General features: G+C 42.5%; 1 protein-coding gene across 2 annotated transcripts in view; it reads right to left on the bottom strand.

Moving 5' to 3' along the window:
* The window catches only part of LOC139480385 (metalloprotease TIKI1-like), a 98700-nt gene that overhangs the window by 23850 nt on the left and 57314 nt on the right, over positions 1-17536 (bottom strand). For both annotated transcript variants that reach the window (XM_071263451.1, XM_071263452.1), the window contains exon 3: positions 12784-13105. In XM_071263451.1, coding sequence (XP_071119552.1) covers positions 12784-13105 — 322 coding nt within the window. The remainder of the gene's footprint in view (positions 1-12783; positions 13106-17536) is intronic.

Raw genomic sequence — 17536 nt, 5'->3', positions numbered from 1 at the left:
ATACAGCCCTCCAGCCGGGAGTCGAGGCTCTTGGAATGTTGTGTTGTTTGGTGTGTTGTAATGTTGATGTGAAATTAACACTGTGATGCCAGCTGTGTCATCCGTGCCCACCCCACTCCACCCCACACCATTCCATCCCAGTCCACCCCACCACACCACCACCCCACACCACCCCACACCATTCCATCCCAGTCCACCACACCACACCACCACACCACACCATTCCATCCCAGTCCACCTCACCACCCCACACCACCCCACACCATTCCATCCCAATCCACCACACCATTCCATCCCAGTCCACCTCACCACACCACCACACCACCACCCCACACCATTCCATCCCAGTCCACCTCACCACCCCACACTATTCCATCCCAGTCCACCTCACCACACCACCACACCACTCCACTCCACCCCACACCATTCCATCCCAGTCCACCCCACCCCACCACACCACTCCACTCCACCCCACACCATTCCATCCCAGTCCACCTCACCACCCCACTCCACCCCACACCATTCCATCCCAGTCCACCCCACCACACCACCACACCACACCACCCCACACCATTCCATCCCAGTCCACCTCACCACACCACCACACCACTCCACTCCACCCCACACCATTCCATCCCAGTCCACCTCACCACCCCACTCCACCCCACACCATTCCATCCCAGTCCACCTCACCACACCACCACACCACTCCACTCCACCCCACACCATTCCATCCCAGTCCACCTCACCACCCCACTCCACCCCACACCATTCCATCCCAGTCCACCCCACCACACCACCACACCACACCACCCCACACCATTCCATCCCAGTCCACCTCACCACCCCACACCACACCATTCCATCCCAGTCCACCTCACCACACCACCACACCACTCCACTCCACCCCACACCATTCCATCCCAGTCCACCTCACCACCCCACTCCACCCCACACCATTCCATCCCAGTCCACCCCACCACACCACCACACCACACCACCCCACACCATTCCATCCCAGTCCACCTCACCACCCCACACCACACTATTCCATCCCAGTCCACCTCACCACACCACCACACCACTCCACTCCACCCCACACCATTCCATCCCAGTCCACCCCACCCCACCACACCACTCCACTCCACCCCACACCATTCCATCCCAGTCCACCTCACCACCCCACTCCACCCCACACCATTCCATCCCAGTCCACCTCACCACACCACCACACCACTCCACTCCACCCCACACCATTCCATCCCAGTCCACCTCACCACCCCACTCCACCCCACACCATTCCATCCCAGTCCACCCCACCACACCACCACACCACACCACCCCACACCATTCCATCCCAGTCCACCTCACCACCCCACACCACACCATTCCATCCCAGTCCACCTCACCACACCACACCATTCCATCCCAGTCTACCTCACCACCCCACACCACACCATTCCATCCCAGTCCACCTCACCACACCACCACACCACACCACCCCACACCATTCCATCCCAGTCCACACCACCACACCACCACATCTCACAACACCACCACACCACACCACACCACACCACACCACACCACACCTTACCACACCACACCACACCACCTCATTCCATGCCATGCCACACCACACCACACCACCCCACACCATTCCATCCCAGTCCACCTCACCACACCACCACACCACACCACCCCACACCATTCCATCCCAGTCCACACCACCACATCTCACAACACCACCACACAACACAACACAACACAACACAACACAACACAACACAACACAACACAACACACCACACCACAACACACCACACCACACCACACCACACCATCCCAGTCCACCTCAACCCACATCACCACACCACACCACATCACCACACCACACCACACCACACCTCACCACCCCACGCCATTCCATCCAATTTCACCTCAGCCCACCTCACCACACCACCACATCTCACAACACCACCACACCACACCACACCTTACCACACCACACCACACCTTACCACACCACACCACACCTTACCACACCACACCACACCTTACCACACCACACCATTCCATCCCAGTCCACCTCAGCCCACCTCACCACACCACCACATCTCACAACACCACCACACCACACCACACCTTACCACACCACACCACACCTTACCACACCACACCACACCTTACCACACCACACCTTACCACACCACACCACACCTTACCACACCACACCACACTTTACCACACCACACCACACCTTACCACACCACACCACACCATTCCATCCAATTTCACCTCAGCCCACCTCACCACACTACCACATCTCACAACACCGCCACACCACACCACACCACACCTTACCACACCACGCCACACCACCACATCTCACAACACCGCCACACCACACCACACCACACCACACCACGCCATTCCATTCCAGTTCACCTCAGCCCACCTCACCACACCACCACATCTCACAACACCGCCACACCACACCACACCACACCACACCACACCACACCACACCACACCACACCACACCACACCACACCACACCATTCCAGTTCACCTCAGCCCACCTCACCACACCACCACATCTCACAACACCGCCACACCACACCACACCTTACCACACCACGCCACACCTTACCACACCACACCATTCCATTCCATTCCAGTTCACCTCAGCCCACCTCACCACACCACCACATCTCACAACACCGCCACACCACACCACACCTTACCACACCACGCCATTCCATTCCAGTTCACCTCAGCCCACCTCACCACACCACCACATCTCACAACACCACCACACCACACCACACCACACCACATCTCACAACACCGCCACACCACATCACACCACGCCATTCCATTCCAGTTCACCTCAGCCCACCTCACCACACCACCACATCTCACAACACCACCACACCACATCACACCACGCCATTCCATTCCAGTTCACCTCAGCCCACCTCACCACACCACCACATCTCACAACACTGCCACACCACATCACACCACGCCATTCCATTCCAGTTCACCTCAGCCCACCTCACCACACCACCACATCGCACAACACCACCACACCACACCACACCACACCACACCACACCATTCCATTTCACCTCAGCCCACCTCACCACACCACACCCCCTCATTCCATACCATGCCACACCACGCCACACCATGCCACAGCACACCACACTCCAGTCCCCCTCATTCTACCACATCCCGTGATGAGAGTACTCCTCACCTCCTAAGAGCTGACGGACCGCCTCTTTGGTTTAGTGGATAGCGTATCTTTCCAGAGAGTGGAAGGTCAGTGGTTCCATACCAAAGATGTTACAAAAGATATTTCTTGTTGTTGCCCTTCCTGGTGCTTGGCTTTATGTGGATAAAACAAGTACTGGTCGATTTTGAGTCTGTGTACTGTGTCTTAGTGAGCTTTGATGATAAACTGTGGCATGGTATGTCAATCAGCAAGCACAATAAAACTGGCATTAGTCCAGACTAGTACAAGCAGCCACACACACACATGCACGTATGCGCTATGAGTGCAATAATCTTGAACACAATGTAAAGCCCACACCACCTCACCTTGCTGGCTATAGCTCAACCCCAAACAGTCATGATAAAAATACACCCACAGATATGAACTGGCCCCCACCCACCCCATCATCTGTGCCCCGCCCTTCCACATGGTCCTTATAAAAGTAAAACGACCAGGCCAGCAGACCCTGGTGAGCTGTGCCCCTCCCAGTCAACCTGGCATGTTAAATTGTTGTTAAAATCCACACTCAGCAATATTCCAGCTATATAACATCAGTCTATAACTAATAGGTCAGAAAAACCAGAGGTTGATATTATGAGCAACAATCCACAGTGTCAACAACCACTCAGTCCCTGAGTCTGTGCCCTGCCAACCTAGCCAGTGATAATGTGAGGTACCCCCTTCCCTCAGACCAGCAGTAAACCTGCCCCCCCGTCAGCTGTGACCCACCCACCTAGCCGGTCATAATGTGAGGTAGACCCTCCCCTCCCCACCCCTAACCCTCCCCAGACCAGCAGTAAACCTGCCCCCCCGTCAGCTGTGCCCCACCAACCTAGCCAGTCATAATGTGAGGTACCCCTTCCCCACCAACTCTCAGACCAGCCCTGTCAGCTGTGCCCCACCAACCTAGCCAGTCATAATGTGAGGTACCCCCTCCCCACCAACTCTCAGACCAGCAGTAAACCTACCCCCTGTCAGCTGTGCCCCACCAACCTAGCCAGTCATAATGTGAGGTACCCCCTCCCCACAACTCTCAGACCAGCAGTAAACCTACCCCGTCAGCTGTGCCCCACCCACCTAGCCAGTCATAATGTGAGGTACCCCCTCCCCATCAACTCTCAGACCAGCAGTAAACCTACCCCCTGTCAGCTGTGCCCCACCCACCTAGCCAGTCATAATGTGAGGTACCCCCTCCCCACAACTCTCAGACCAGCCCTGTCAGCTGTGCCCCACCCACCTAGCCAGTCATAATGTGAGGTACCCCCTCCCCACCAACTCTCAGACCAGCAGTAAACCTACCCCCCGTCAGCTGTGCCCCACCCACCTAGCCGGTCATAATGTGAGGTACCCCCTCCCCATCAACTCTCAGACCAGCAGTAAACCTACCCCCTGTCAGCTGTGCCCCATCCACCTAGCCAGTCATAATGTGAGGTACCCCCCTCCCCACAACTCTCAGACCAGCAGTAAACCTACCCCTGTCAGCTGTGCCCCACCCACCTAGCCAGTCATAATGTGAGGTACCCCCCTCTCCACCAACTCTCAGACCAGCAGTAAACCTACCCCTGTCAGCCGTGCTTCACTCTCCCCACTCCCCAGGTGAGACCCACATGGCTCACTAAAGCTCCTCAGCACCACATGTTAAACAGATCTGCTACACCCTCCCCTACCACTGGTGCCCTGCCAAGGAAATCAAGCCATCACACTCATCAAAACACCAGATGATTCTGTTACTTAAAAGATATTTCAACATAAATTCTGTCCATTTGAATATCATAATGCACATCACTAATGCTTTCATAACTCAGGGGTCCCAGCTAACAATGGAGCTATCCCATAGAAATATTACAAGCTAACTATAAATAAGAATAATGAACACGATATCTAAAGGTGGCAGTTGAGAAGCTGTAGTATTAATGGAGACCAGGTTTCTTACTTGATACAGTGTGTGAGTGAGTTGGGTTTAACACCGCTTTTAACAGGATTACAGTTATATCGCGGCGAGTCAGCTTAATTGCGGAGGAAAGCCCGAAGTGACGAAGGTCTCAGACGTTTATCACTTTGGTGAAACCCACGAGCATGGGTGTGGTGCTGACAAACCTAGAAACATAATCTGGGTGAACCGGGATTCGAACTCACAATCATAGGTTTCTGGCGTACCTAAGGGACGCAACTCTGCACAGCGAATCGCGGCACCTTAGACGACTGGGCCACCTGTGCCCCGCTTACAAGATAAAGATACCTCTACGACTATCTGTACAGAAACACAACATTGAAGAATAATGAAGCTAAATTCTTTAGTCAACTCATCTTCATAAAATGAAAATGATAATTAAAATTACAATACACAAATAACAACTGACACAAAATTTGATCAATAATAATGTGAGTCAAATATAGATTTCTAGGCATGCGGTACAGATGATTTAAAGATTATACTAGCCTGTCTGAAATATTCCCAGTCCTGGGATCACGATCAGGCAAGCTGATCTAATTAACTGTATTGATTACATACTGGGGGCGGTGGGGTAGCCTAGTGGTTAAAGCGTCAAACCGAAGACCCAGGTTCGATTCCCGACATGGGTACAATGTGTGAAGCCCATTTCTGGTGTCCCCCGCCGTGATATTGCTGGAATATTGCTAAAAGCAGGGCGTAAAACCATACTCACTGACTGACTGATTACATTCTGGTACTTTAGTTAAACATACTTTAATTAAAAATGAAAAATGAAATAAAAAACAACTGATTCTTTCATATAACTATAGTTAATCTGTCATGCCATGATAATTTAACAATAGTGATATGAGTGAGTGAGTTAAAAATTAACGTCACATCCGCAGTATTTCAGCCATACCGTGACGATAGAGTAATATGAAGAGTTAACTTCTTTTGAGTAAGATTTATTATCTTAGGTATAAACATATGCGTGTATATGTGGAAAATTGTATAAATTTACAAAATACATATTGTGATTCAAAGGATCATAAAAATAAATGAATGTCCCACTAATCTTATGTGAGTGAGTGAGTTGCTTTTAGCAATATTCCAGCATTATGAGTGAGTGAGTTTGGTTTTACGCCGCTTTTAGCAATATTCCAGCAATATCACGGCAGGGGACACCAGAAATGGGCTTCACACATTGTACCCATGTTGGGATTTGAACCCGGGTCTTCAGCGTGACGAGCGAACGCTTTAACCACTAGGCTACCCGACCGCCCCCGTATGTCAGTGTAGGCTTGGTCCATGCATAGTGTCAATCTTTAAACCTCAACCATGAACTTTTCATAAGATTATTTTTATAACTGTATACTTCCACAAGCAGATCATACAATATTTCCAACTTGTTTTCGAAATATATCACAAACCTACTTTCACATATGAAACCCATTACATTTTACAAATTCATAAACAATATTTCCAACAAGCAACTGAGACAAATAAAAAGATATGTGTTTCCTATTATACAATAATATAAACATACCTTTGTCCAAAATTTGACGATATATTTCCACGTTTGCCGTTCTCATATTCACAATGTGAACCGAGGACGCAAATACCCCCAAGCTGGGGCCATAATTTGACGATTTTATCCCTCTTTGCATAAACATAAACATATTTCCGCAATATGAGAGAAAAGCAACGGTACAAGCTGATGGAGGCTGCAATTTCTGGATAACTCCGTCAGGAATGTGCGCTAGCATGTGTCAAAACAATCAGCTTCCTGTGAAAACTAAGGTTGCTATAAACTATCAATTGTTTAAATCTGCGTCTCACTGTTCAATATGAGGTTCATCATGGGTAAATAGCAGTATGTGATTAGGTTGTCATTGGACTAAATTTAGGGGATTTGATTGTGTTCTGATTCAAGACGATATTTATATACTAGAGGTGTCATGATAAATAGAAATATTGCTATATTGCTATTGGTAACCACTTCAAATCAATAAATCAATTGTTTAATCAGTTTCCAATCAATAGTATTGATTTCAGTTAGGAATATAGACAGTTTCGATTGTATTTACCATATCATGCAACTGAGTCACCGAAACACGCTCGCAGTAAAATAAAATAGCTGGACGTTTCTGTTTCTTAAATTATTAGGGTAAAGAAAAAACAAATCAGTCGTATCTCAAACTTTACTTTTATTTGTTATGGTTATGACATTCAAAGGAAACTTCAGTCCCAAGGTTTGATTCAACTCTAAAATCCATCTAAAATGATACACTGAAAACTATCGATACCTATCGCAATAGTTTCTTGCGATATCAATAGTTATCGCAATAGTTTCTTTCAATATCAATAGTTATTGCAATAGTGATTTCCAGACCAATAGTCACCCCTATTATATACCCGTACCTTTGAACAAGTGCACATGTCCTGGATGATAGTTAGAAATCAAATGAAGAACAGTTACACTATTTTATTTCACTCTGATTTATCTACCTCTGTACTTGACAGACTAAGCATCACAGTACATAAAGGTTTCAAAGAACACTTATTTGACTAATCTTCCTCTTTGGTTTCTCCAGGTTAGTCTTTTGAATTCTTTAGGCCATACATTATATTTTACTTAATGGATCCGATGACCTTAAAAACAAAAAATCCAGAAATAATAATATCAGAATGACAACTTTTTTTGGAAATGCCAACGGTAAAGATCGCTTTGACAATAAACATAATCCAAGGGATTTTTATGTGACTAAAACAGAATTTTTGTCAATGGTTTCAAGTCAAATACCAGGGTAATTATAATATTTATAATGATCAAAACCTATTTTTGTCACCTACCAATCCAATTTATATATTTCAGGGTGCCGTTGTGCAAAACCATGTTAGCGCTAAGGTGATGGTAATTCCCATACCTTAACATAGACTTACAACAGATGAGCGCTAAGGTTGTTTTGTACAACGGCACCCAGATCTATTTACTGTTCTTAAAGAACTTTTTTGAAAAAGTTGCAATGTGTGCAGTGTTGACTGAGCCAGTCTTATATGTCATGCAGATGAACATATTATAAGCACATGTTTTTGTGGCCAATATGTATGCTTGCACTTGGTGGAATAAAGACAATGTTAATATTTTTTTTCACCTTACCTTTTATAAAGTTTGGCAGATCTGTAAACCAATTCCTTAAAAATTATAACCAGAAGGATAATTGATTTTTTTCTTTCAAAATATGACAGGGATGAAACTGGAACAAGGGGCTCATGACATCACACACATGTAAACATTGTTAATAAACATACCGACAAAACTCACATCAAGGACAAGGATGATGAGAAAGCCTGAGAATACCATGCCGCAGTTTAACATGAATACCCAGACACAGCATACGGACTCCGATCCAACCAGCCCTTGTTTTGTTCCCTTAATGCAGGGTAACAGGCAGGGTAACAACAAGTACCATCTTCTAACATCATTTTTTATGACACAGACGGAAATTGAACCACTGACCTTCCGCCCTCCAGGCATATGCTCTATCCACTAGAGTGAGTGAGTGAGTATGGTTTTATGCCGCTTTTAGCAAAATTCCAGCAATATCATGGCGGGGGACACCAGAAATGGGCTTCACACATTGTACCCATGTCGGGAATCGAACCCGGGTCTTCGGCGTGACGAGCAAACGCTTAAACCACTAGGCTACCCGACCGCCCCTCTATCCACTGGACCAATGAGACAGTCCCAATCAGCAGAAGACAAAACCAACATGTAAACCTGTCTTTGGTTATTGTCGGAATACTGTTTTGTTACTCAAGTTTAAAGACACAAAAACAGTGAAAAAATATTGACCGAACTAATGAAACCCTGTTTGTTCCTTAATATGACTCGGAAAATGGCGACATATTTAATACTTTTACCATGTCTAAACGAGCCAGCAAAATAAACAGACATCAACTTACAACACATGGAATAACTACACAACGAGCAAAGGGAAGTCGGTCAATTTACCACAGGAAAATGTACAGTTTTAACCAAAATCATAATAAAGAATGGCAGGTGTTTTTCCCAATTAAACTGCTAATCACATACTTTTTCCACACTTGTTTGTTTGTTTTGTATTATGTTTTTACCAAAAAGGTTTAAACTGCATTACTAACATCGCAATCGGTTCCATATGTCTAAAGTCTGCAATTGTAAAAATCCATGTGTTGAATCAAAGAATTCTCAACACTACATGATCCTGAAAAGTCCCAAAATTTCAAACAATGCCATCTAGGCTCAACCAACAAAGTGGGCATCTTCGTAGACATTTTTCTGATAATTACAATTAATTGGACATAAACATTCATCTACCTTTTTCAAATGCCATGTTCAGCCTCCTAACAGCCTTACACCTTTTAACCATAAGGCATATTTCACTATGGCCTGCTTTAAGCCGATTTTTTCGTCATTAGGAAACATCAAGATGGAGCTGTCCAAATTTATATGCAGCTATATGCTGACATGCAGCAGGTCGAAGGGTAATATGGTAATTATTTCATCTGATTGGATCTGAGTAAACATGTCTTTCTCCTTAGCAGGAAAGAAAAAATGCAAATTTCAAAGAATCGGTGTCAGTTTAGCTGACTGGTAGTGTCTGGGTCTGTCTGGGATTTATGTGAATAATGTCTGCTGTCTGCAAGTGAAAAGTATAGTTTCCACATGGATATAGTGGGTTGAAGTATACAAACACAGTGACAGATGTTCCAATGCCTTTCATCCAAGACATGTATATTTCACTTAGCTTAGAGTGTTAAATCATACGTACTTAGCAACTGATTATCATTAATTTCAAATCTTGATTTTTTTCCAATTTTTTTATTGTTAATAATTTGAAAATAATTGTGCACTTAATATGTTTTTTATACCTCATGTAATAACTGATAACAATTATTGATCAAATATTTTATGTCTAGTATTGATCAAACATTCTCCAAACTGTTACATTAATATCAATAAGGATGGAATATCTCTGGCTCATCTAGGACTCGCTTGCTCCACATCTTCACTGTGGATGTATCTACTTCATACAGGGTCCTTTCATATGTCAGGAATATTTCTCAAGACAGCTGAAGAGCCTACTACCCTTGTCAGTGTGAACCAACGAAGAAACTCGTAAATGATAAAAATAATTTTCTATTTTGTTTGAAAATTGGTGATGAAAATAAAGACAAACTTTCTCCATGATGGAAAATGACAGAACGATGATTTAACATAATTAACAGAAAGCTTACGATAATAGCATCTCCTCCTGTTCTGGAGTGTTTCAGCAATATGTGGAACAACTAATTTCAAATATGAAAATATTCACCCTTTTTAAATTCACATGATGTTGTTCCTGATGTGATATTTTTGTTGCTTCTGTGTAAAGAATACAATCTCTCACATTCCTACATAATAGGGGTCCAGTTGGCCATGTAGCTGTTTAGAGTTGTGTCGTGCTGTGAAGATTCCGGGTTAGAATTGGTCTTTAGCAACCCATACTTCTCGAAAGAGGCAACTAACAGGATCGGGTGGTCAGGCTCGCTGACTTGCTTGATGCATGTCATCACATCCCAGTTGCACAGATTGATGTTCATGATGTCAATCGCTGGATTGTCTGGTCCAGACTCGATTATTTACAGACCGCCGTCATATAGCTGAAATATTGCTGAGTGCAACAAACAACAAACAAAAGAGAGTTGTGTCCCTTGGGTGTATCAGGATCCATCGATGGTGGGTTCAAATCAAGATATGCCAAAGTTTGTCAGCACCATACCTGTACCGGTTTCACCCAAGTGGCAAACACCTCTAGTTTGTTTGTCCAAGGATTTACTACCACACTAAACAGCTTGCCATGACATGACAGAGTTCAAAGAGCTTTAAACCCAACTGATTAACACACAGCCTCGCAACCAACTGTGAACTCCTTTATATTTTCTTATAAGACACCATTCCTGATACCAATCATGTGATTTGTTTAGAAACACAACACATACCAATACATAGAATATACAAACAATTTCACTTTGTTTACTCTACTGCTTATCTCATAGGTGCTAAAATTCCCACTTAGCAACAAAAACACGCCATGCAGCTTAAACCATTAAGTTTATCTCACGACTTACCTTTGTTTACAAATGGTACTTAGCAAAGGTGCTAAAGAGACTTGGTTCATTTGTAAAGAAACTAAACATACACGGTGACCATTACCGATATGATCAGGAATTTGAATAAGTCAACCCAGCTATGCAAAGAATTAGACATTTCCACTGAACTGTGACGGGTGCCACCAGTGGAGGCGGTACTTTACTGTTTCGCAAACCAACGGTATCATTACTATTTAATAGTCATTCATAAGCACATGCTCATGATATAGTTGGAATTGTAAAATGGACTCTTCTTTAAGTAGAGATTTTTTATGATTATTTATATTTTTAACATTTATTTATTATGAAAACTTCAAAATTATAGTATCTGCGCATCATGATAACTTTTGAACTACAAGGAATTCTTGAATATCTATCTTATTTAATTTCATGGTTATATTGAATGAACCCGTGCAATGTTCATGTGCAGTGTACATACTTAAATCAAAGTCGACGGACGTTTCAGGTTGTTGTTTGTTTGTTTGTTTGTTGTTTAACACAGCTCTCGGCAATATTCCAGCTATATGATGGCGGTCTTTAAATAATCAAGTCTGGACCAGACAATCCAGTGATTGACATCATGATCATTGATCAACGAAATTTGGGATTTGATGACATGCATTAACCAAGTCAGCGAGTCTGACCACCCGATGCTGTTATTCGACAAGCATAGTCGCCTTTTACGGCAAGCATGGGTTGCTGAAGACCTATTCTACCCCGGATCTTCATGGCTCCATTTCAGCTTGGACAGCGCTTACTTAATATTTTTAGAGTAATGTATCGTCATGTTTGTGTTGTGGCATTACAAAGCTGGTACATTGATCCCTGTGCTGTTAAGCAACAAACTCAGTTATTCCAAACTCTTAAGCAGGTCTTCTCGTAGCATTGATTTTGGATAGAGCGAACTTGTGACAAACTCTACCCAATTCCTGGAAATGTAGAAATAGAGAATCTCACCCGGGTGTCTTTTCATATCAAATATATCAACACGAGTTGATAAAAGTGGAAAAATTCCAAGGCTTGCGAAGGATTTTTGCCTCTTTTATCAACGAGTGTTGATTTATTTGATATCAAAAGACACGAGGGTGAGATTTTATTTATCATCCAACATCATTTTTCAAACTTTTTCAATTTGTAGACAGTAATTAGCAGTGTCTTCAGTGTAAAAAGTTCTGCTAACAGCTTCAGTAGCAGAGCCATTAGTGATGTCATTTGATTGTGACGTCATGGTAACCAGTGATGTCACAATGGTCTGCAAAGCATTGTGATGTAATTTCATTACAGCGATATCTACAGTGTAGATATCGCTTGATCTCATCCAAGCCATATCTCCTGTGGAAGCCAGTTTTGGATGATAATGGTAAATATCATGATAAAAGAAACATATTTCACTTACCTGCACCAAATGCAAAGAAAAAGCTTTTCTTGGGATACTTTTTAAGAAGTGTCATGACTCGCTGTGACATCCTATGATTTCGTTTCACAATAAGTTCACTTCTAAAATACTGGTCAATACGTTTGGCCGTCTTTAACTGACTTGGCGGGAGAGATGAGTTCACCAGATTCGGGACCTGCGCCGTATCATGGTTAAATATGATTGAGTTGAGGTCTCCACAATTATAATGGTCTATTAGGTCCTCCGTTGTATACGGAACAGATCCTTTTGTGGTCCGATATGCTTCGTGTTGAAACAGCGTCTGATTCAGGGCAAACAGCACCTGGAATAGAAGGAAGAACTGAGTGAGTGAGTGAGTGAGTGAGTGAGTGAGTGAGTGAGTGAGTGAGAGAGAGAGTGAGTGAGTGCACAAGAAAGTGAGTCAATGCATGAGGGTGAAAGAGAGTGAGTGAGTGAAAGAAAGTGAGTGAAAGGGTGAGTGAGTGAGTGCAAGAGAGTTATCGAGAGTGAGTGAGTGAGTGAGTGAGCGAGTGATTTTTACTGTACTTTCAACAATATTTCAGTTACATCACAGCCCATTTGCTGAATGTGTGAGGAAAGTTAAGGATGGTGTGTGAGTGAGTGAGTATGGTTTTATGCCACTTCTAGCAGTATTCTAGCACTTTCACAAACCAAAGATCATGTGAATCTGGGATGTGAATCCAGGAGAGGAAGATACAGGTAAGGAAATTATCTCTACACACCACACCACCATACTGCCCAGAGTGTTGTAGTCTTGTAGGTAGACACAATGTTGCGTATATAGAACAAGGACTTAAACATGATTAATGGGAACTCAATAGCTGAGCACTGACAGAAAAAAACTAATGGAAGGTGCAATAAAATTCATTCATAAAAATTAGGACATATCTTATTTAAGGCGGTCGGGTAGCCTAGTGGTTAAAGCGTTCACTCGTCAGACCTGGGTTCGATTCCCGACATGGGTACAATGTGTGAAGCCCATTTCTGGTATCCCCCGCTGTGATATTGCTGGAATATTGCTAAAAGCGGCGTAAAACCATACTCACTCACTCACATATCTTATTTGATCATATATTATTTGTCATACATAAAAATATATTTACAGGTGTAGCACAGTAAAACATGCATGATGGCCCCCTATTGTGCATGACATGGTCAAATGTATTCTTAGCTAAGTAAATTTTATGCATCTATTCCTGAAATTTTTCTTTCTTGAAAAATGAATTCAAGCTTTAATGGCCTTGTTGCTCAAGGGGCCTTGGTGATCTCAAGAACATATGTGCTTTCTGTTTCAGCAATCAGGATATCATTTTCAAAAGGGGCTGGTTGTAGTATTTTTTAACATAAAAAAAATAAAATATTCTTAAAATGTCATATATATTTTTCTTCCACGAACTGCTCATTTCGGTTGTAGTATTTTTTAACATAAAACAACAACAAATATTTTGAAAATTTCATTTCATTTTCTTCCATGAACTGCTCATTCAACATTCAAAGTATTGTAAATATACAATGGCAATGCCAGAGAATAACCAGTCTTGATTATCAGACAAAACTGATGCCACTGGTCGTAAAAGTCAAAATAGCGGTGAAATTGTAGAATGGATCACCTACATGCGAAATTTATCTCCTGAGCCCAAGGTTAATTTTGTCCGTGGTAAACTTACACAAAATAAAAAGGCAAACAAACAGACTCAACTCAAAAACATCACCATATCACCTAATGATAAAACACTGCACGGAAATGGAATTATATAGAGAATAAAATGGTGACAATCAAGGGTCTGGCATCTGCCAACCATCAATACGACTGTTTCCGTAAGTTCCAGAAAACAATAGGAAGGATAATAAATAAAACAATGATCGTTATTGGACCACAACAAAAAATGTCCATAATGGCAGGAAATGGAAGGCATTTAGCACTAAAGGTCAGCCATGGCATCCATCAGGAAAGATACCCAAACAATTAGTGGACAATAGCCCCGCTACACAAGGCAATAAAGGTAGGGTGTAGATCTAATAGTTGGAATTTAACCATCAACATATGATTTTCTGTGGGCACGGTCATGTCAACTCTGGTTTGGCACGTTCCAAAGTTCATGAAAAAGAAGAGTAAATATTGAGCAAAGTACTTATGAATCTAGGGATGGTATTCCCCCGTTCACATATTGCTGTGTTGACAAGAGGTCTTTCATTGAGACTGGTCAAACGCTGTGCCTATACAGCGACACCTAGGACAACACCGGGGTACACAATATGAGAGAGGGTGTCACAAGTGGCACTTTTGTTAAGTGTCTCAACAGCATCAATGCACAGAATATGGGATACGTTTCCCGTACTTGTGGCTTTCTTAGTATTCATACATTTCTCATGGTGGGATCATTGAGTGACACTCTTGTTGACATGATGATAATTAGCATACTGTACATGCCTAGTATAACAATTCCATGTTGGCTATGTTGTTTTCTTTCATGTCATGGCTTCATCATGTTCATTAGCTCATAACTTCTCTCATGTGAAATACACCTCTGTGAATATGTGCACCTTTCTTGGGGCTTAGGGGGCAGTCGGGTAGCCTAGTACTTTGTAGTAGTTAAAGTGTTCGCTCGTCATGGTTTGATTCCATACATGGGTACAATGTGTAGAGCCCATTTCTGGTGTCCTCCGCAGTATTATTGCTGTGATATTGCTGGAATATTGCTGGAATATTGCTAAACCCTCACTCTTGGGGTGAAAGAAGGCATACTGGTAAGAGCCTTATTGTATACCACATTTACTGCAGACCCAAACAAAAAGATTAACAAAACATATTACTGCTACTTTAATTTTTACCCAACCTGCCTTGGTAAAAATTATGATTACAAAATAAATCACAAAAAAGAACTTGAGTCACATCTCTTTGAATGAATGACGTCTGCTCCTTTATTCAAGGTTTCTATCTGGTTCTTCAGCTTCTTTTCCTTCAGACCAAATAAGCAACTCAAATTCAAACCCAAGGTCTATTTGAAACAAAACAGTAAAAAACATTGCCAAATCAGCGTTCATGTGTTCACAAAGCAACTAGTTTCATCTGTCAAACAGTGAACTCTGTTATTAAAATCTCATTTATCTTCTCTACCATTATCATTGTAAATGACACTTTTTAGTAAATACAATCAATTTTTATTCAACTGGGGAACAATGAAACTAAAATATTCCCCTCCTTAAAATAAAATACCATATTCATCACTTAAATTTAAATTCCAAACCTTTCCCCACGTTCTCAAATTTTAAAATATGGCTACGAACTAATGATCCCCAAATAAATCTCTTGTGCTTTTGACACCCCTTGTCTGACCCCTGTGAGATATGACCTCCTCCTGTCGTAGATAGCATGTCCATTTCAAGAGAATAAAGGCATTATCAGCGACAAAATTCTTCAACTTCTTAACCCCTAGTCGGCCGTCATGTACTTGTGTCTCTGCTGATAAGCGGCCGATAGGGGGACCATGTTATGGTTGTAACCGCAGATAAATAACAGGCTACATGAGCAACCATACCCGTCCCCAAAGCATAGTTCCAGACAGGCCATGTGTCACTCTGCACTCACTCTAAATGTATTGCTGGTTTGAACCAAAACCTGTATACTTCATTTATAAATTATGATTTTGATTTATCTGTACATTAAACTATGTTATAACGAACGAAGGGGCCCCCTAATTTTAGTTCATTATAACTATAGTTTGTTATAAGCATATATATACTATATATACAGCAAATGGCCGGACTAATAAAATAGTTTGTTATATCGTCAGTTCGTTATAAGCATGTTCGTTTTAAACATAGTTACTGCACGTGTAACTGGCCAGATAAGTTATTCACTCTGAGCTGATACAGTAATATTTAGATATTTCACAGTTTAAGTAATAAATTCATGAGATTTCATGAGGATTTACTATACTACAACTAAAAATATTTATAAAATTGCATACAAAGTTATATTTTGTTATTAATACATTGTATGAAGCATCATAATCACTCAGTAATTAATGATCTTTCTTCACAAAAAATAATCTTTCCGTTTCAGCGCATTTCATATACACATATATATTTGTAGATGCAGAAATTGCAAGATTTGACCCAATCTCCCTAAAATCAGATCACAGCTTTGTGTAGCAGTAGCAAACACTACAATCTGATTTTAATGAGACTGAATCTGACATAAACCAAACTAAAACTTATTCAATTGCATACCAACTTCAAGAAAACCACAATAATCACGTATCTCATAACGCCCCAGAAACGGTTTCTCTTTCTGATAAACTGCTGTTTCTCTCATTCGTAGACTCTCTCTGTCGTTAGTTCACTACTCACTCAAACCTCTTCAAATCTGCTAGGAACATTTTCTGCCTGATTAAAAGCCTCTAGAAGGAAAATCAACCCAAATATTTATCAAATGAAATCACACCTTCAAAACGAAAGCTTTGAAATCTACCACACGCACTTAAGACGTCAAGAAGAAATTTACAACTGCAGGCTCTTGCTAAATAATAACTCATAACACTTTGTTAGATCATGACATAAGCTAGCCTTAATGTATAAACAGCTTACATCAAAGGTTTAACCATTAACTTACAAATCACTTGCAATGAACCCATCAAAGGTAAACATATAATCTTGACAAATTTATGGTGTACTTATCATTAGATAAACATCAGCAGCATATATTCACGTAAAGAAGTTAAGAAAATGT

Source organism: Haliotis cracherodii, unplaced genomic scaffold (genome assembly GCF_022045235.1).
Source record: "Haliotis cracherodii isolate W230 unplaced genomic scaffold, xgHalCrac1.p SCAF_4, whole genome shotgun sequence".
Taxonomy (NCBI): domain Eukaryota; kingdom Metazoa; phylum Mollusca; class Gastropoda; order Lepetellida; family Haliotidae; genus Haliotis; species Haliotis cracherodii.
This window is presented reverse-complemented; position numbering and strand designations above follow the sequence as displayed.